This window comes from Balaenoptera acutorostrata, chromosome X (genome assembly GCF_949987535.1).
Source record: "Balaenoptera acutorostrata chromosome X, mBalAcu1.1, whole genome shotgun sequence".
In the NCBI taxonomy this organism is placed as follows: domain Eukaryota; kingdom Metazoa; phylum Chordata; class Mammalia; order Artiodactyla; family Balaenopteridae; genus Balaenoptera; species Balaenoptera acutorostrata.
In genome coordinates this window covers 94,093,558-94,115,024 of record NC_080085.1, presented here as the reverse complement: position 1 = coordinate 94,115,024, position 21,467 = coordinate 94,093,558, and the positions used below count along the sequence as shown (strand labels likewise).

At 39.4% G+C, this 21,467-nt stretch overlaps 1 protein-coding gene across 6 annotated transcripts in view; it reads right to left on the bottom strand.

Moving 5' to 3' along the window:
- Positions 1 to 10,903: 10,903 nt before the first annotated feature.
- The window catches only part of TBC1D8B (TBC1 domain family member 8B), a 74,599-nt gene continuing 64,035 nt past the window's right edge, over positions 10,904 to 21,467 (bottom strand). For 2 of the 6 annotated variants that reach the window (XM_057538183.1, XM_057538186.1), the window contains exons 17-21: positions 21,399 to 21,464; positions 19,448 to 19,531; positions 18,113 to 18,169; positions 16,659 to 16,756; positions 10,905 to 15,062 (exon numbers count right to left, since the gene is read on the bottom strand). In XM_057538183.1, the coding sequence (XP_057394166.1) occupies positions 14,667 to 15,062; positions 16,659 to 16,756; positions 18,113 to 18,169; positions 19,448 to 19,531; positions 21,399 to 21,464 (701 nt within the window). In that variant the 3' untranslated portion in view covers positions 10,905 to 14,666. Of the gene's footprint in view, positions 15,063 to 16,658; positions 16,757 to 18,112; positions 18,170 to 19,447; positions 19,532 to 21,398; positions 21,465 to 21,467 lie in introns of all 6 variants that reach the window. The other 4 variants (XM_057538188.1, XM_057538185.1, XM_057538187.1 and 1 more) reach the window with 4 other exon arrangements.

Here is a 21,467-nt window from a genome sequence, read left to right as displayed (position 1 = left end):
ATTACAGATATGAGATAATATATCTGTGTGTGTGGGGTGTGTGTACACATATATCTAATGTGTGCATATATGTAATCATTTTCCTTTTTTGACACATGCTGTCATTTCAGTAATTACATCTTTGACTCCTCTTGACTTCCTTATCTAGCTCTATTAGGCCCCTGGTGCCTCCAAGCCTGCTGTCTTGCCCCGAGGGAAGCGCTGTCAACACTTACCTAAGGCTTGTGGGCAAGACGTGGGCTAAGACACTTGCTTTTCTTCAGGGATACTTTCAAGTGCCTCGGACTGTACATCTTTGCCCTTCACTATCCTGTGAATGTTAGTAAGCTTGCTTTACACACATGCTGGGCTCTTTCTGCACTTCAGAGCAGCTTGACTTCCATGATCTCATTTGAGTCTCTTACTACTGCCCATGAGATATTCCCATTTTTCAACGAGAAAATTGAATATGATGGGAAGAGAAGTGATTGGCTCAGGGTTGCACGGCAAGTCAGTACAGGAGCCAAGACTGGACCCCCGAATCTTATGTTGAGTCCAGGGTTTCTCCACCAACGCTTGCAGTCGTCCAGGGCCCTGAGCTCCGGCCAAACGGGACGCGTCTATAACCCAGGATACAGCTTTATTGTTTGGAAGCCACATCACTGCACTCTGACAACAGGTTTCCTGCTTCTACCGAGGCCAGGGCTGTATCTCCAATAAACTGTCAAACTATGTTATTTTCCTAAAAGAAATGACAGCAAGTTACTAGGACTGGTGACCCAAGACAGCCACATCTCCAACACATGCCAATAATACAATTAAATGTCAGATGACAGGTTTGAGGAGAGATGAACATTATCTCCCCAGCCAAGCTGCAGGCACTGCTGAGAAATTAACTGCTGTCCTGTACTCACAGCCAACTTGATTTAGCCACTCATCTCAGTTTGGACAGAACCATCAGGGGCTCAGAAGGGCAACTCTGCCCTGAGTCAGTACAAAGATTGGGAGGTGTTGATGTGTGTCATCCGCGTGGGTCCCGATGGCAGCACCTGTTTGCAGGCACTAAGGGAAGCAGTATGATAATAGCGGTCGGTGTCATTTGACATGACTCTGGGGGGTAGAGAATGCATGCCTGAGTGTCAGTACCAGAGGCTGGGCTCCTCTCATTCTGAGACACTGGCAGCAGCACAAGCCCTACTGGGATAACAAATCATTGAGCCCAAAGACCTCCTCCTCGGGCCCTATGTTACTTGGAAACCCTGGCAAGCTTGTTTCTCCTATGAGGGGAATCTTGTTACTTCCTCCTGGAGCACTGGATCTCTGAGTGGCACTGAATTTCTATTTCTGCTGTCACTTTCTCCTCACTCTGTCATTACCATGGCAACCTGAGAGGGAGGCAGCATCAAAATCAACCCCTCCCCAACAGACATGTGTGGAACAGCAAGTGTACTCTCTCTTATATTAGGGAAAGGGAACATTTTTAACCCTCTCTCCACACTTCACTCTTGGTCCATGGCAGAGAGCAAATTTTTTCACCTACGATTCCGGTGTTTTGTTTTGTTTTGTTTTGTTTTTTTCTTCGGTGTTTGATAGACCTCTTTCTTAGATCTTCCTGCTTAAGAGCTGCTAATCTGATTGAGATCAATCATTAGGGTACCAGGGAGCACAGTCATCACAGTGAAAAGTGATATGCATCTGTGACTATATTGTTGGGTCCACCTGCTCTGGATGATTGGCACAGGCCATATTTGTTCTGAAGACCTTAGCTTCTCAGATTCAGAGGAGAAGGAGTAGCTTAAGTTGTGTTTTCCAATCATTTGTTAAACCAGAGAAACCTACAACAGAAAGAGAGAAAGAGGGGAGGAGGGGTTACCAAGTGTATGCTGAATTCTCGAATCAAGCTTTTATTAATAAATGACACTTTGCTTGCTGTTCTAATCATTCTGTGTGCATACAGCTTTCTCAGTGGAAAGCCTGGAAGAGAAGAAGGGCGAGCGGTGGGATTCAGCCATGAAATCTCCTCCTTCAACCCACAACACCTAGGAAGGTTTGCCCAGGGTCAGAGTCTTGTCCCAGCCCATGTCTACGCTGGACAAAGAGGGTGTACTGCTTCCTTTTCCTCACCTTCCCCTGAGGTCCTCTGAGGACCTGGGGAGCAACTTCAATTTAAATTCAAATTTCATATTGAGCTTCTAGTTGTGTGTAGCTCTTTCATGGACGCCCAGGAGTGACGGGACTATGTCATGAAGTTATGAGCCTGGGAGTAGGGGCTTTGCCTCGGGCTAACAGTGAGAATGTCCCCTGCTTAAACTGATCCATGGAAACTTGTTTAATTATCAAGCACTTTTGGAAAACTGATGACAATTTCCATAGGTAAGAAAAGTTTATGATAAAAATCCCTTGTTTGTAAACGTATCAGATTTTATTAATGGCTAGTAGTTTCTGAGGTAGGAGCAGTGTTGTGGGAAGGAAAGAGCGGCAGAATCAGGAGACTTGACTCAGGTACTTGTTCAGGTTCTGTAATACGTTGGACTATTGACCAAGTGTCCTCATCTCTAAAATGGGGACAGTCCTTAGCTTATCAACCTCTTTAGGTTTGCTGGAAATGAGGTTTGAGTGAATAGTTAGATGATGAAGTCACTCTGAAAATTGTAAAATGTTATATAGAGTTGCATTTTAATAAGCCCTGTGAAAGAAACTTCAGTATAATAGTCTGCCTTTCAAAAAGCAGGCATAAGCCCCAGACATTTCTGAGAGAAACCCTTGGAGATCTGGCATAAAAGCCGTTCAGGCAAATTACTGGAGGAACTGAAGCTCGTGGCTTCACTCCTAGAGGTAGCTGAAATATTTCCATTTTTCTGTCTGCCCAACTTTCCTGGATACTCCATTTCCTAATCAGCTTGGGGAAGCTGTCTAAGAGGCTCTGTGTACAAAACTGTGCATATTGGAGCAGTAGCTTTGCTCGAATTGCTGGGGGTGGTGACGTTTGGTAGTTGCCATTGGCAATGGCTTACAAAATCCCCAATGCATGCTATTTCTCCAAAGCTAGGCTGCCTTCCCATATGAGTATAATGAACATATTATACCATTCCAAACGTACTCAGCATGTTAGCAAAATGAATTCTTTTTCTAGAAACCACCTTAAGGACTCACGCTATTCAAATTCCAAAAAGATACTGGAAATTTTAAAAAATTCTCTAAAATAGTGGAAAAACTTACAAATAATCTATAAAAGAATTACCGCAGGCACAAGAACAACAGTAAAAATGGTAGAAGACATCCCAACTGACCAAAACTTCTGCTGAATGAAACATAAAAAGTAAGATTAAAGGAGAGTAATGGGAATAAAAATAAAATTATTAAAAGTACCACAGCTTGTGTTTCTCGGAATCATCCTCTGCTTCTAAATGCACACAGGCTTTCTGGTGCCTCTAATCAGAACCTGGCCAAAAACTCCACCCTTCTCACCATCTTCTAAAAGAAATCAAAATACAATAAGTAGTACATGACGATTTTTGTATTTTCCCTCAAGATTTGTATAGGAGAGAAAGTCCCTATCAAGGAGCACGTGGCCATCTGCCATCTCACTGCTCCTGTCAGGAGCAGTGGACTTTCTCTCCTATAACCTCACAAATCTTGAGGGAAAATACAAAAATCATCATGTACTACTTATTGTATTTTGATTTCTTTTAGAAGATGGTGAGAAGGGTGGAGTTTTTGGCCAGGTTCTGATTAGAGGCACCAGAAAGCCTGTGTGCGTTTAGAAGCAGAGGATGATTCAGAGAAACACAAGAAAATAGAGACAAAATCACAGAAAGAACTCTGAATTTCCTGTGATCCTGGAATTGGGGTTCAAGGCAAATATACCAAATCTTTGATGAGGTAGATATGGTAGCTTGGTATTCAACTCCATTCTACCCTCATCCTAGTGTGTCATGCAGTTGATAGAAAGTATATAAAGACACACACACTCACACACACACACTTTCCAGATTTCCTTGCAGCTGAGATTCTGAATATGATTTAGGTGCAGCTAATCAGATGCACAGACATGAGATTTGGAAGGTGTAACACGGCTTTTGCTTCATTTCTGCTGCCAAGCATAGCGGTTGAGACGTTTAGTTATTCTGCAGGAGGGTTAGCAGAAGTCCCAGGGTCCAGTCATTAACTACATGGGAGTCAAGAGGCAGTGCATGTGGCACCCATTTTGCTGGTGCAGGTTGTACTATATGTGGCATGTTTCTGGAGCTGGTGGCAGTAGTCATGGCTTCCAGATTGTGGCAATAGTGACATGGCTCTGGAGCCAGAAATTTCTTGACTGTATGGAGAGATAGAAGCACTCTTTGATGGCTTGGTTTTGTGATGTGGCCTTGAGAATCATTTTTTAAATTTTATTTATTTATTTATTTATTTTTGGCTGCGTTGGGTCTTTGTTGCTGTGCTTGGGCTTTCTCTAGTGGCGGCGAGCGGGGGCTACTCTTCATTGTGGTGCGTGGGCTTCTCATTGCCATGGCTTCTCTTGTTGCGGAGCACGGGCTCTAGGCGCGTGGGCTTCAGTAGTTGTGGCACTTGGGCTCAGTAGTTGTGGCACACGAGCTTAGTTGCTCCGCAGCATGTGGGATCTTCCTGGACCAGGGCTCGAACCCATGTCCCTTGCATTGGCAGGCTGATTCTTAACCACTGTGCCACCAGGGAAGCCCCAAGAATCATTCTTGAAGGCTCAACATAGCATCTGTTTCTTCAGCCCTCCTAAATATAATTCTATAGCCATTGATACCCTGTAATAAATTGCTTCCTTTTTAAACTAGCTAGAGTGGCTTCTGCTCTCTGAAACTGAACCCTGACCAATGAAGGATGTAGTAGTAGGAGTGCTCAGAGGCGATAGTGTTTCAAGAAAATGGGGGGACTTCCCTGGTGGCGCAGTGGTTAAGAATTTGCCTGCCAATGCAGGGGACAAGGGTTCGAGCCCTGGTCCGGGAGGATCCCACATGCCGCGGAGCAGCTAAGCCCGTGTGCCACGCAACTACTGAGCCTGTGCTCTAGAGCCCGTGAGCCACAACTACTGAAGCCCGCGCACCTAGAGCCCGTGCTCGGCAACAAGAGAAGCCACCGCAATGAGAAGCCCACGCACCGCAACGAAGAGTAGCCCCCGCTCGCCGCAACTAGAGAAAGCCTGTGTGCAGCAACAAAGACCCAACACAGCCAAAAAATAAATAAATAAATAAATAAAAATGTATTAAAAAAAAAAAGAAAATGGGGAACTGGAATTGATTAGATAGCCTGATTGGATTTGAAAGCAATGATAATTCTGTTAGTATTAGAAGATGAGATGCTGGTAGTTCATGACACATAATGGCAAACCAATCAAATCATCACCGGTGGGCATGTACAATGAAGTGCCTATTGAACGCAAGGCTTGATGGTCCAAGTAGCTGCTACTACAGATTATTTGGGCACTAATGATGAACTCAAGAACTATGGAGCGGGATAACTTCTAACTGTGCTCTAGAGGTTTAAAAAAAGAAAATGGCAATCTTAGGATTTAAATTCCCAGCTCAAGAAACAGAGGACAGTAAGTTTGTATTCTCTTATCTCTTGTTGACAAAGACCCCAGACCGGTTGGAACCAGAAGGTTGATGATGCTCACTCCCACTTACCTGACCACCAACCAGTCAGAGGAATGTCCACGAGCTGCTCATGCCATCTTTGAACCATTACTATAAAACTTCTCACTACCCCATCCAGGTCGGGACAGACAGTTTTGAGGGCATTAGCCCCTTGTGGCCCCCTTTGCCTGGCAAAGCAATAAAGCTATTCTTTTCTACTTCACCCAAGACTCTGTCTCCAAGAATTAATTTAGTGTCGGGGTACAGAGGCCAGATTCGGCTTCACATAGCTGAAAATTAGAGTCTTATCCTATGGGTTTTTGAATTGCAATATACATTGAACTCACAGCCTTTCCAGGTGTCACTTTTGGGAAAGTAAGGGCATGTGTTTGGCTAGATGAGACCTCCCAGAATAGAAACGAGGATGTTTGGGTGAATTCAGATGACTCTAAGTACTTCACCAATGAGACTTCTTTGCCCTAGAAGCATCCCTAGTTTGATGAGGCTGGTCCTGCCTTGCCTGAACATCCTCAGGTTACTTGCGAGGGAATGCTAATTTTCCTCATGTACCATCCCTACCACCTCTCATTGTTTCCAGACCTATAACTAGGGTTAGAACACAGTACGCTCCAAGGATACAAATATAAGTCTGAACTGGAAGGAGGAAATTGCAAAAGTTTGCTAACTTATAATGGCAGAAATTTGGAGAATATGTGTGGGAATGTATTTTAAGGATACTATACCTTAAAAGGAAGGAATGTAATTTTAGATTGGGCCAAATATATTAACACCTGAATACTTACCAGAGGTTCTGGATTCAATTACTAGCTTGCCCAATTGGCAGTGGTTCTATTTGCTTGGTTGATTGAAGCCAAGGCTGAAAATTAGCCCATAGTAAATGAAGTTGATATGCCAGATATCCTTGGTATAATGTAGAGGAAGTTCTCCAAAGGCTTAAGGAAGTAGAAACATTGCAATACATTTATGATACATGTAGGATACCTACATGTAGGATACCTACATCCTAACCATGTCCCCCAACAGGACCTAGGGGATGTTCTCTTCCCCAAGACATTGAAAAATACACTGATGAAAGGAGCCTTATCACTCTTGGAACATGCTACAGTGGTAGTCTTGAGTAGGCCAGAAATAGAGATGAGAGATGCTGCCACTGAAAGTAATTTGCTAATTTCAATGAGAATAATGGGATCTTAGAATAGCAAAGAACAAGCGGCAGCACTTAATGACCAGAGATGGGGTGAGCATGGTAAACATGACAGAAGCATGGTCAGAGAAGTAATCTGAAAGTTTTTGACCTGCAGAGAAATTTGGTAATGGCTAATTGTTCTTCAGAGCCTTCAGATGGAAATAGATCAGCAACCTACTAATTCCTACTTGATCTGCATAGCCAAAACAGTTCTCTCTGGTGAATAAAGATCTAATTAGACATATATACACTACCAAACGTAAAATAGATAGCTAGTGGGAAGCAACCGCATAGCACAGGGAGATCAGCTCGGTGCTTTGTGACCACCTAGAGGGGTGGGATAGGGAGGGTGGGAGGGAGGGAGACACAAGAGGGAAGAGATATGGGAACATATGTATATGTATAGCTGATTCACTTTGTTATAAAGCAGAAACTAGCACACCATTGTAAAGCAATTATACTCCAATAAAGATGTTTAAAAAAAAAGATCTAATTTGAGTTATTATGATGGAGATTCATGGCCTCTTGAAGCCGAATCCTGCCTCTGTACCCCGACACTGAATTAAATCTCGGACAGAGTTTTGGGTGAAGTAGAAAAGAATAGCTTTATTGCTTTGCCAGGCAAAGGGGGCCACAGCGGGCTAATGCCCTCAAACTGTGTGTCCCCGACCTGGATGGGGTACTGAGAAGTTTTATAGTAATGGTTCAAAGAGGGCATGATCAGCTCGTGGACATTCTTCTGATTGGTTGGTGGTGAAGTAAGTGGTCGTCAGCATCATCAGCCTTCTGGTTCCAGCTGGTCTGGGGTCTACGTGCTTGCGGGCAGCAGTTAACTTCTCCCACCTAGCGGTGGTTTCAGTATCTGCAAAACAGCTCAAAGATATTGTAATATATGTCCCTCGAGGGGGAACCAGGACCGTGCCCCAAGGCTGCACTATTGTTTCTCTTGACTGTTCCTTCCTTGTCTCCGCATCCCCTCCCTTCCCTGATTAGCAACCGTTTGAACCTGCTCCCTGGAACCCAGGGAAGGTCATGAAGGCCGAATGAAGCCTATTTCCTGTAATCAAGAAATGGGGGACACAGGAAGGCTTTTGTGTGCCCAGGAGCCCCACAGGGTCCTGCTCGATATGAGTCTCACCTATTTGCAGATCTGAGTCAGTTCACACACCCAGAGGCCCTGGAAGGGAAAGCCAGGTACCCTTGAGGAAGGACTCAGCAATACCATAAGCATGTGTTGTAGATTTTCTTCCTAGCTTTCCTTTTTCTTTCTAGCCAGGGGGGCCTGTGGTCATTTACCAGGGTAGCCATGCACTGGGCAACTGGAAACACTCGTACTTCTCAGTCTTTTGGACACTATGAGTTCACATTCATCCAGGACCAGTGTTGGGGGCAGGGAGAGTGTTTAGAGCACAACGGTCATCCAATGGTCGGAGTCAGGGCTCATGGAGTTAAGAAATATAATTTCATCCTGAATCCGTCTACAATGGGTCCAGTGGATCTGCAAGTACATCCTGTGGTTCTTAGTTTGTGAATGAATATTTGAAATAGCAATACTCAGCCACTGGCAGACCTACCACTTTTGCTCCCTGACCAGTGTAATAAGGGCTATTTACGGTAGGAAGGGCCAGGTAGAATTCACTGTATCTGTCAATACTGTATCCCTGGGGAAATCCCACAGATGAGTGCCCACCAAAGATCTGAAGGATGTGTGTGTGTATGAGGTGGGAGGTGATTTCTAGTACATCCTCATTTAACTTGCCTGTTTGGCCTGTGCAAAAGGTATGCAGGTCTTGGAGAATGATAGTTGATAATCAAAATTTAATAATCAATGCCAAACATGACTTTTCTAAAAGCTAGATAAATCATAAGAAACTGCAGAACACTGGCAACACCAAGATCTTAAAAGCAGCCATAAAGAAAAGACATTACCCTCAAAGGAAGACAAACAGAATTAGAGGCTAGGAAATCTACTGCTTGGTGCTTTTGGGATGGCGGAAAAGGTGTAGTTCTGATGACAGAAATGGAAGCTGCAGTATAATGTGAGATTAAGGATAAAATGCCCTTCTGCCGGTGATTGGAAGCCCAGGAATGTAGCTACCAGGATGATTTGCTTACCTGACCTCGAGGGATTCAGTGCTACAGGGCTCCTGGTGTCACATGTATCAATCTTACTTTAGACAGCCAATAAAATAGATTCTGGCTGGCAAAAGCAGAAAAAGACTTTATTGAACTGTTGGGGCTCACAGATGCACTAAGAAGCTCCCCCCCCCAAAAAAAAGGGGGGATAAAGTCTGGGCATCCACAAGAACTTTAAGTCCTACTTCAGAACCAGAGTGTTGATGTGGAGATGCCACCACTGCCACCAGAATGTATTCTCCACTTTCCCTCCTGCTTTGCTATAGATTGAGAAATTCAGGCAGAAGCATCTGATTAACCAGTCCTTGGTCACATGGCTACAAGGGGCAGGGATTCTGGGAAAGCAAACATCTGGTCTTTTATATGTTGGGCAGAAAACTGATGAGTGGTTGTTAGGGGTGGGGAGAGAGTGGTGACTATGAAGGGATGGACCGCATGAGGGAGTTTTATGGGGTGAGGGAATTCTAACTGTGCTCTGTATTCTAATTGTGGTGATGGTCACAGGAATACATACCTGCCTTAAAAATGCATAGAATTGTACACCAAAAAGTAGTTAATTTATTGTATAATTAAAATAAATAAATAAATAAAACACAACTATGGTCTGATGACCAGTTGCAGAAATGAGGACTGCAGTAGCTACCCATAGTTTCTGCCTTTCTCTTTTAGGTACATAATTATATAGAGTAATCAATTTATTTCCCTACTTCTCCTCTACTATTTTATATAAGGTGAGTTGATAGTAGTTAACTTTTTGTAGTCCACACGTTACAGGATATCAAGATGGGACTGAGATTGAATTAGGAGGAGTGGACATTACCCATCGATGGATCCAAGTGACCAACAGAAACTTGGACTTTCCCTTAGGAGAGAAGATTAGTGCATTTTTGTTGGTATGGGGGAGATTTATGTTATGACAGGCAGCAGCATACCACTGATGCTATTAGCTCTTATGTAGAAGTATGGGAAGAAGGGTGTGCTGCGTGGGAAAAGAGGTGAATAACATAGATGCTTGTGGTGGACAGACTCTACAATGCACCCCCTATAACCCCTGCCTCCTGATGCTCATGCCCTTGTGTAATCCTCCCCCCTTGAAAGTGCACGGGACCTGTGACTTGCCTTTAACCAACAGAATATGGCAAAGGGGATATGTCACTACTGTGAGATTACATTATTTTTTTAAACATCTTTATTGGAGTATAATTGCTTTACAATGGTGTGTTAGTTTCTGCTTTATAACAAAGTGAATCAGCTACACATACACATATATCGCCATATCTCCTCCCTCTTGTGTCTCCCTCCCACCCTCCCTATCCCACCCCTCTAGGTGGTCACAAAGCACTGAGCTGATCTCCCTGTGCTATGCGGCTGCTTCCCACTAGCTATCTATTTTACGTTTGGTAGTATATATTAGTCCATGCCACTCTCTCACTTCGTCCCAGCTTACCCTTCCCCCTCCCCGTGTCCTCAAGTCCATTCTCTACATCGGCGTCATTATTCCTGTCCTGCCCCTAGGTTCTTATTATATAAGACACTACCTTGCTAGCAGACTTGCTTTAGAAACTCTCCTTGCTGGACTGATGAAGTAAGTGGCCATTTGGGGGAAGCCCACACGGCAAAGTTGGGCAGCCTGAAGAAGTTGAGGGCAGTTGCTGGGAGCTGAGTAAAGCCTCTAGGAGCTGAGGGTGGCCTCCAGGAGACCACCTACAAGAAGCTGGGGCCTCCAGACCTATAACCATAAGGAAATGATTTCTGTCAATAGCCTGAGTGAGCTTGGAAGTGGATTCTTCCCCAGTTAAGGCTCTACGTGAGAACCAGCTTGGCTGACACCTTGGTTTTGCAGCCTTATGAGATCCTAAGCAGAGGACCCAGCTAAGCTGAGCCCAGAGGCCTGACGCATTGAAATGGTGAGATAATGTGTGTTGTGATAATTTGTTACACAGCAAGAGGAAGCAAATATAGTGCTCAATGTCCATTCCAGCCTCTTAGTGTGCCTTCCTGTACTGCAGGGGCTAAAAAGCTAAGAGCACATTTCCCAGATTCCCTTGCAACTAAGATTCTGGAGATATTACAGGCCAATGAGATGCACACTCGTGAGACTTAAATGGCAGAAGGGAGGTGGGGGCTATGCTTCTGCCATTTCTGCTGGTAAACATGGTTGTGCAGATGTTTGGTTGTTCTATTGCAATTTAGTCACTAGCTTGTGGGTGCTGAGAGGCAAGATGCTTGGCATCCATTTTGCTGGTATAAATCATAGCAGGCGAAGCGTGGTTCTGGAAGTAGCAGCTGTAGTGCTGGCTTTTCATCATGGAGTAGGAAGTAGCAGTTTCCTAACAGCAGAAGAATTAGCAACCCCCTTGGTGGCCTGGTTCTGTGGTAATAGCTTTGGAAATTGTTCTTGAAAGCGCAATTTAGAGTCAGTCCTCTTGGTAATTCTGTAAGCCACTTAATATCTGGTAATAAATCTTTTCCTGCCTAAACTAATGAGAATGAATTCTGTTCTCTGCAACTGAACCTTAACTAATATAGGAGGGAAGTCCTCAAGTGATGATAACTGAGTTAAGTATCCATAAAAGTACATCATAATAAATAATAGTAAGATCTTTAAGTAAGCCATTCTTCATATTTATTTAACAGATTTATAACATTTATTTTTATAAAGACCAGTAAAGCCACCTTATAACAATTTAATGCATAAGGTATAATGCACTGGTTCAGTGTGACACAACTACATAAGATTTTAAACATTAAGAACAACCCATTTGCTTAACAAGGTAGCAACTACAAAACTATGTGTTCAGCTTATGTCTCCTGCAGATTCAGAAAATAAATGTTCGTCTTTTTAACTTGCATTTATAATCTTTCTGCAATTCAGAAATCTTTAGGTATTCAATTTTAATTAATCTAGGCTAAAATACAATACTAAGTAATCTTCAATATTCTGATTTAAAAATCATCAAATATTAATAACATATGTTCTTAAGAAAGTATCTTTTTTGTAAATACAATTGACAAAATGTTCAACAAAGTATGTGCAATAGTGCCTTTGTATATAAGCATAGAGCCTTGTGTCTTTATAGAGCTATTGTAGTGTAATTTAACAATCATTGCTTAATAGCAGATGTGTGATAGTTCACATATAAACTATTAATTAAACTCTAAAATTTGGACATGTTTCAGGCAAATAATTTCTGAGAAAAGGCACAGATGTTTATTTACCAACTATCTCTTTAAGTGGTAATTTCCTTGAGAAGACAAAGTTGACAAAATCATTTAAAAGACACTACTAGTAAGTGTTTGGCCAAGCCCAATTTACAAAATTTTCAAAGGGTCAACTTGAAAATTCTTGAATATCTCTGAAAATAACATATCCTGTGGTGATGAAAGCCTCTGTGTTAGGCTTTGTTCACAGTGGATTCTTGCCAAAGGCTGACTATACCAATTCTTTTCCAGAAAGGGAGACTTCTTGGGTCGTCCTAAAGGATATCTGCCCTTTCATTGTTTCAAATCTGAAAAGTCAAAAGGCTTAAAACCAAAGTCTTTTGTGAAGAAAGAAGCGCCAATGGATGACTTCTCCCCACAATTTCCTAAATCAACTGATTAATAAATTGTTCTTATCAGAAACAGCACAGAAGATTGGATAGGTGTGTTTTTTCTCTTTAAAGTGGTAACAAAGCCCATTATCTCTAAATGAACTTTCATTGTAATGACTGAAATATAAGCAGCATAAAGTATATAGAAATTACACATCTAAATCAAATAGATTACAACTTTTTAGATAGATGCCAAAATTCTATACATTATCTTAACAATCATTACGCACAAGTACAGGCATACCTTGGATGTTGCAGGTTTGGTTCCAGATCACTGCGATAAAAGCAAATATTGCAATAAAGCGAGTCACATGAAATTTTTGTTTTCCCAGGGCGTACAAAAGTTACATTTACACTATAGTGTAGTCTATTAAGTGTGCAATAGCATTATGTCTAAAATAACGATGTACATACTTTAAACATATTATTGCTAAAAAATGCTAACCATCACCTAGGCCTTCGGTGAGACGTATTAGTAACATCAAAGATCACTGATCATTTAAGACTTTTGTCATTTACAGACAGTTCTGGGTGTACTCTGATGCTTTTGCAAAAATGTTCCTATAAAAGGGCTTCATCTTCAAGGAATTCATTGAAAAGACTCTGACAAGTACAGGTTTCTGGTAACTGACTATACTGCTGAACTGAATAAATAAGCATTTTCAGAACTCTAATGGAAAACTGTTGAATTCATAAAAGTGTTAACAAAAGATCAAGATGGAAAAAAATTAATTACATGGGACTGAGTGAACTGATGAGGATGATTATAATTTTTGTGACTTTCTGTTTGAATAAAAAAAAAAATCCCACAAGAAAAAAAAAAAAGATCACTGATCCCAGATCACGATGACAACATAATAATAATGAAAAAGTTCCAAATATTGTGAGAATTACCAAAATGTGACCCAGAGACGCAAAGTGAGCAAATGTTGTTGGAAAAATGGCACTGATAGACTTGCTCAATGCAGGGTTGCCATAAGCCTTCATTTTCAATAAAACTGTAGTATCTGTGGGAATTCCCTGGCAGCCCAGTGGTTAGGATTCTGCGCTTTCACTGCCGAGGGCCTGGGTTCAATCCCTGCAGGCAACTAAAATCTTGCAAGCTACAGCAGCCAAAAAAACCCAAAAATCCAAAAACAAAAAAAAATGTAGTATCTATGAAGCACAATAAAGTGAAGCACAATGAAATGAGGTATGCCTATATACTTTATGAACTTGCCAAACTAATACAATAATTCAGTCTATCTAATGTAACTTAAAATATGACTGGTGAAAACCCAAAATCTAAAACTAGAACCAAAGCAGTCTCAAGCTACTCTGAGACAAATGTCACAAAGAGCAGTGCTCGGAATTTCAAGTAATTTCTCAGTCTAATGAGAGACCTGTACACAGTTAATTGTACTGTTTATTAACCCTTCTGAATTGGCTGGCTTTAACCAGCTCAGATCCAAATCCAAAATCGTTTTTCCTTGTATCGGCCCAGAGTTTTGAGTTCTTTATTTTTATCAGTAACAGAGCTACAAGTGTGTCAGCAGCTTCTGAACTGCTCAGGTAGGGAGAAGATAGAATTCATTAAAAAACCATTTATTATTAGAAGGCTGAATGAGACTAACTTTAAAAAGTTAATATTATTTCAGTTAGATAACGTGAAAATGAGGTTCCCATATGGTAATCTTCTAGATAATTAAGGCTACAGATCTAAGAGCCTGGTTTTCTAAAGCATTCTAATAGGACTGAGGCAATTTGGAAAGTAGGATTTAGCAATATGACGTGTCAGCATCACTAATAAACGTAACACCACATTTTCAAAAATCATCAGTAATTCATATGTAAATAACACCACAAACTAGTAATTTCCTTGCTAAAAGTGATATGGTGGTGCCCTCTGGTGGTAACATTTAGCATTTAGCATACTCCCCCTGATATTGCATACCTTGTGAAATATAAAAAGTATATTTGTATTAGAGAATATCAAAATTAGATAACACCACAAAGGAATGAATCGTTGTGCTTCCAAATATCTTCTTTTTAACCTTCAAATACATTGGTAACAAGATAAATCCCTGATCCCTACTCCTAGGAATCAAGCTGACGCCTATGAGAATCTTGGTAAATGCCTATAATAAGCAATTCTTGTTAAAAGATTTACTTCCTGGTTCTAGAACTTAGCTGAGAGGTTTTTGCATTTTCTAGTTTGGCTTTTAGATCTATGGGTTTCTCAAAAAACTTCACCAATGCTGGTTCATTCAACAAAGAGGCGAGAATCTGTTCAAATGCAAATGACCACTGAGGTTCTTCCCTGAGAGAGGAGGGATCTTTCTCTAAGTGGCTCTCTGTTTGCCCCTCACTGGGTCCTCCAGAAGCACAGACTGCACCAGACAATCCTTCGGTTGATGACGCAGGGTTATGGAGTTTCCTTCCAACTTCTTCCATCCTGAGCAAAAGGCTGGTTACAACAGCAATGGCTTGATATAATAACTCTTCTTCAGGGTCCCCGTGAAATAAGTTATATAGTGTCTTTGAAAACTGAATAAATTGCGACTAGAAGACACAAGTTAGAAATATCACATTTGATATTAGACTTAGCAAATATCAGGAGAACTTAGAAGTGAATAGTCTTCTATTTAGAATTTGTACCATATAACCTTCACCACAGAAGTTATAAGAACTGATGATTAATCCACAAATAAATCTTGATTCTAGAAAGATGGGTATGAACCATGAAAGAAAATTCCACTTAAGCTTCTCATCTGTTGCCTAATAACAGTAAATTATATACATATATTATATATACAATAATTCTTGGACAGTATCTGCCAGCATTCCATCAATGTTAGGTGGTACTTTTAATTAGGCAAAGTCCCATATTTCCTTACATGTAAATCATCCATTCATTAACCAATCTTAATGAACAGATTAAGAATGAGTTCCCCTTGATCTCCCCGAAGGGCTAGAGTGGGCAGCTCCACTAGGATGACTTAAATTTAAGGAAGAATGTTTTGGGACCTATCTAGTAGTACAAGGTAGCTCTAAGGAGCCCATTTGGACATGTTTCTCTTTAAAGGTTAAGGTGGGGCCCAAGTGAAGAAATAAACTGGATTGTCTGCTAATTGCCTCTAGATAATCCATAGACATTCTTAGAAGATATTTGTCAATTAAAAAAGAAACTATTCCAACACAAAAGTCCTATAAGTCAATCATGCTACCAGAAAAGTTTATATGTAAATAAAAAGCAAATAAAAAAGATAAACTTCATAAAAATGTATTATACCATACTTTAAGTTTTATTTCTTTCTTTCTTAGTCTGTAATACTGTTTATTTATTAAAAATTTAGAATAAATATATCATGATTAATTTTAAAATGTACTTATTTAACTATCAAATTACCTAGTCCACTGAGAAAAACTACGCTATTTCATATTTCTCATTTTGGTGAAGTTCTGGGAATCCTCAGTATCTATACCAAAAGATTTAAAAAAATTTTTTAATTTATTTTTTGGTCACGCCGTGCGGCATGCGGGATCTTAGTTCCCCGACCAGGAATCGAACCCGTGCCCCCTGCACTGGGAACGCAGAGTCTTAACCACTGGACTGCCAGGGAAGTCCCTATACCAACAGATTTTAATTAAAAAAATATAAGAACATATAATGACTGAATAGTGTGTAAGAAAGAGATGGATTTAGAATTGTGTCAATAGTAGTCATTAATACTGTCTGAGCAGATTCAAGATGATTAGGAACTAGGGTGTGACCTATTTTAATTATTATTCCTACTACCTAGCATTGGGCATGTTATCTAGTAGGCACTAAGAAATATTTACTGAATAAGTGAACATTTCTAATAAAGCTGGAAATAAAAAACACTGAAATATATGTTATACACACATCTTTTCTACAGGTACAAATGTCACAGCAGAGGACTGTAATGAAACTCTAGATGCATTTAAATGTTTAAAGTAGAAAATCATTTAAAAATTTACTCCCCCTCTTCTATACTCATTTGAAACTTACAGAGATGATGCATACATTATTTATTTTTGTAATAGCATGTTAGCTATTTTAGATTTGGATACACCCACATTCATTTATACAAAAATACACAAGTAAACCAGAATTTTTCTTTGAAAATACTATACCTGATTCATTCTTGGTAAATCCTTAATGTTTTCTTCTTTTTTCAAAAGCTCATCTTGCCATTGACTTAGATATGCTTGAATATCAACTTTTTCTTTTCCTCAATGAGGGGAATAAAACCATTTCATAATGAACAGCCCACTATATTTTCCCAAATCCCCAAAAGAACATTATGATGGAAAGATATTTCATTGAGATATAAGATTCTACATTTTTTACTCCAGAAATTGATCTGACTATACTTTTTATTTCACTCACTGGCTCTCAAAATACATCCTCCACTTCCTTTAAACTAAAACTTTTATTTTGGTAAAGGCTGGGGACTAGAGGAAGAAGGATGCCTTTTGGATTAAACAGTACATGATGTAAATTTCATGTAGACGTTCTCATGCATACCGCTAAGTTTAAAATAGCTTCTATATGACGTTCTTAGTATGCAGTTACCATAGCATACTATGGTGACTCTTTTTCAAAAATTCAAAACAGTACTTATTCATTCATTCCTTTGAAGAGTTTAATCACAATGATATTAATGGGACTTCATTAATAATTATTTAGATCTCTTAGAAACTAGGATATACTGAACAACCTGGCGAAGTTATCATATTTAAGCAGATCTTCAGCAATTATTTTTTAACTAACTGTTACTCAAAAACATAAAAAGAATGATGGACCTTTGGAGAACAATTTGACAACCTCTATCAAAATATTAAATGTGCATATTCTTTGTTATCCAGCATTCTCATACCTCTATGAATTTATCCTATCCTAAAGAAATATGTGCAAAAGTATCATAAAATGTAAGTGTAAAAATGTTGTTGGAGAAGAGTTTGCAATATAATTAATTGGAAACAACCTAAGTGTTCATCAATATTGAGCTAGTTACTGAAATAAATGATGGTACAACCAAACAGTGGAATACTCTGCACTCATTAAAAGGAATAAGATAGATCCAAATGTACTGACATGAAAAGATGTCCATGATATACTACAAAATCAAAAAAGCAAATTGTAGAACAATATTTATGAAATGTTTCTTTTTTAAAAGGACAGAGATGTCTATATTTGTTTATACATGGAAACAGGTCTGGAAAGAATACAGACCAAAATGTTTTCACATTTACTTCAGGGTGGGGTTGGGTGAGGGTATGAGGATTTCTGTACCATTTAAATTCTTTTTATAAGGATTATCTATTACCTATGTAATTGAAATTAATATTTTCAAATAATAAAATTAAATAAATACGGGTCATTTACAATTGTATTTCTATAACTTCTGAGACTTAAGTATCAAGAGAAGAAGAAGAAATTGTTAAACTAAAACAAAGGAACTGAAAAAGCTCTCAGGACAAATCAATCAATAGACTTTAAAAGGAATCCATGTTTCCCCTTTGTGTAGTTAACCCTATTTACAAAAACAATAATTTAAACTAAATGATACTCCTAGATCATATACCTTTTTCAGGGCTGTTTTTTGCTGACTCTGCTTCCTTCTCCTTTGCAGGCTTGGAAACTAGAGGAAAAGAGGACAATTGCATTTTGTAAAGTATTTAACAAATACCTTTTGAAAGTAAAATAATATTTTGTATAAAGACTTATAAGCACACTTTATTTTCTTCAATTCAGCAAACCAATTATAGCTAACCTGACCTCCTATCATTAGACGGCAAAGTATTCAAGAACTTTAAAAAGAACACTGGGGAAAAATCCATATAAAAAATCTTAGAAGGAAGTATACCAAATATTAAGTATTTATTTCTGGGTGGTATGTGGTATTCTCTTCCTTGTGATTTTCTTCAAATTAAATTGTATTACTTCTTTTATTAGGGGAAAAAAAAACACACACACACCGGAAGTCAAAAGACTGAGCTACTAGTCCTGATTGTGGTAAAACCTCATTGAAAACTCTTACATAAGTCACTTCTCCTTTCTGGGCCTCAGTGCCCTCTATATAATTAAGGGACTTGACTAGAAAATTTGTAAGGTCGCTTCAAACACTAACATACAGTAACATAAACATACATTAATAAGAACTTATCCCTCTTTAAGACATTCATATTTATGAAAAAGAAGCAAAAGACACAAAAATAAGCTCATAACACTTCCAAATTATGTCTTGGAGACGGACTCATCCCGGTCTCCTACACCTACAGTGATTTATGATAAGTATTCACTGTTTGAATAATAGCTATGACCTTCAGTCATCAAAGATTCTATTGTCTTCATCGCATTTTAACAAGGCATAAAAAATGGTCTGATACATTTTAGAAATTTCTGCTACAGAAGTAGAAACAAAATGCATTTTCTTTCTAATTCTCCAGTAAATAAGAAATTCCATAAATCAAAACCCAAAATGTAGTTTAGTTAATCAGTCAAATATTTATAGAGTACTTACCATGCATTTAGGACTGTGCTAAGTGTTACGGTAGCACAAAAGAAGTATAAGGTATAATTAACCCAAATTTTACTAGTGGTAGCTGGGTAAAGAATGTTTAAGCCAGAAAGACCTCTGAGTGGCTAATCATCAAAACAGATAAATTTATTTATTTATTTAGGCTGTGCTGGCTCTTAGTTGCAGCATGTGGGCTCTTAGTTGCGGCATGCAGACTTCTTAGCTGCAGCATGCGGACCTCCTAGTTGTGGCATGCAGACTCTTAGTTGCAGCATGCACGCGGGATCTAGTTCCCTGACCAGGGATCAAACCTGGGTCCCCTGCATTGGAAGCAGGGAGTCTCACCCACTGGACCACCAGGGAAGTCCCAAAACAGATAAATTTAAAACAGATATTTACCATGGAGCTGACTGAAATAAAGTAATTCTTCCTTGGAAAGTTCATCTCCCTTTGAAGGGTCCTTATACTTCACTTCAGTATAAGCTGAAAACAGATAACCCAAATCACATTTATAACAATGAGGGACAGAAACGAGTCCTATAATAGATCAATTAAATCTGGGGGCAGAGAATCAAACAAAGGGTCCCTGTCAAAGAAAGACATATGTGAAGAAATGTGGAAGTAGTATTACTCTACCGTATAGCAAATAACAAGAAGTACTTGATCACTTTGAGTTCTATTATTTCTCCAAATTTCTTGCTTTTTAATAGTTTTCCAAGAGCCATTACAAGTTGAAATTTAAAAATATGGGTTAATCGGATATACTCCAATATAAAATAAAAAGTTTTTAAAAAATTTTTAAAAATCTGGCACTTGGGAATTTCTGAAAACGTGACCTCAGTCATTTAAAAACGTCTTTAATAAGAAGGAAAACATGAAGTTGAGTGCTCTAACAGATACACAGTGTTTTTTCTATTTTTGACCCTTCTATTGAAAGCGTATTCATTCCATGGCAATATTAGACATTCTAATTTGACTTGACAATGTAAAGTCCTTCATAGTTATTATTTGGTTTGTCTTTTGTTTTAAATGCTGTGATTGTGATTTGAGTTTGTGAAGGGTTAAAGATGGCTTTTAGATTTCTGGTCTGGTAAAGAATGGTTCCCAGCTATCCCAGGAAGGCTCTAAAAGAGATCTCAGGTGTAGTTTTAGACAAATTATGAGGTACTTTTTTGTGTGTGTGTGAATCACCCTATCTAAGCTAAAAGATACTTTTGCAATGTTCCTTTAAAGTCTAAGACTGGTTTCCCAATTATGGATCAGGCCTGGGAAAGGCTGCCTCTTAAGGTCAGAGGGAAATAGTTAAGTTAAGTGGAATGATGTGGTAACATTAAGGCAGTGCGGTAGAATAGAAAGAAACCTGTGCTTTGGAGTCAGACCTCAGTTTGAATCTCAGCTAACCAATTTATTAGCTATGTGATCTTCAGCAAATTTAATCTTTCCCTTAGTTTCCGTATCGTCAAAATTGGAAGGATAATACCACCTTTCAAGGATATCATGAGAACTAAATAAAAGAATGCATGTAAAGCAAACACCTCAACAGAGCAAGTGCTCAATAAATGGTAGCTTTTATTTTGCTTCCTTTTTAAAAAAAATTTATTTATTTTATTTATTTATTTTTAGCTGCATTGGGTCTTCGTTGCTGTGCATGGGCTTTCTCTAGTTGTGGTGAGCGGGGGCTACTCTTCGTTGCGGTGCGTGGGCTTCTCATTGTGGTGGCTTCTCTTGTTGTGGAGCATGGGCTCTAGAGCACAGGGTCAGTAGCTGTGGCACGCGGGCTCAGTAGTTGTGGCACGTGGGCTTAGTTGCTCCGCGGCATGTGGGATCTTCCCGGACCAGGGCTCGAACCTGTGTCCCCTGCATTGGCAGGCAGATTCTTAACCACTGCGCCACCAGGGAAGCCCTATTTTGCTTCCTTTTCCAAATGTTTAATATCCCTGTTGCCTGGTCTCATTTTTCTGAATAACTTGTAGTATTTCACAAGTTTGGCAGTTTGTCTAAAGTTAAATTTGGCAGTTTGTCTAAAGTTAAACAACACTAAAAATTCAACATTATGACAATATTCAAATGATAGATAGTTCCTACACACAAACTACTTATCATTAAATTGATTGAACACTAACAGGAAGGAAACTTGTGAACCCGTCTGTTGCACAGAAACTCTTCCATAGATTTCAGTGTAACTATATATCAGCAAAAATATTGCTAATATGATCCATGGGCCACAATGAAGCAATGACCTTATATCATATGGAAAGTTACATTATGTTAAAATGGAATGATATCTGTAATTATACTTGTTAAAATGGAGTCAACTCCTATACATCACTAACAACTGTTAAATTCTTACCTGGAGGAATATGCAGCTTAAAAAGCACCTTAAGCTTCTCAGTAAAACTTCCATTGTACATTATGTCTG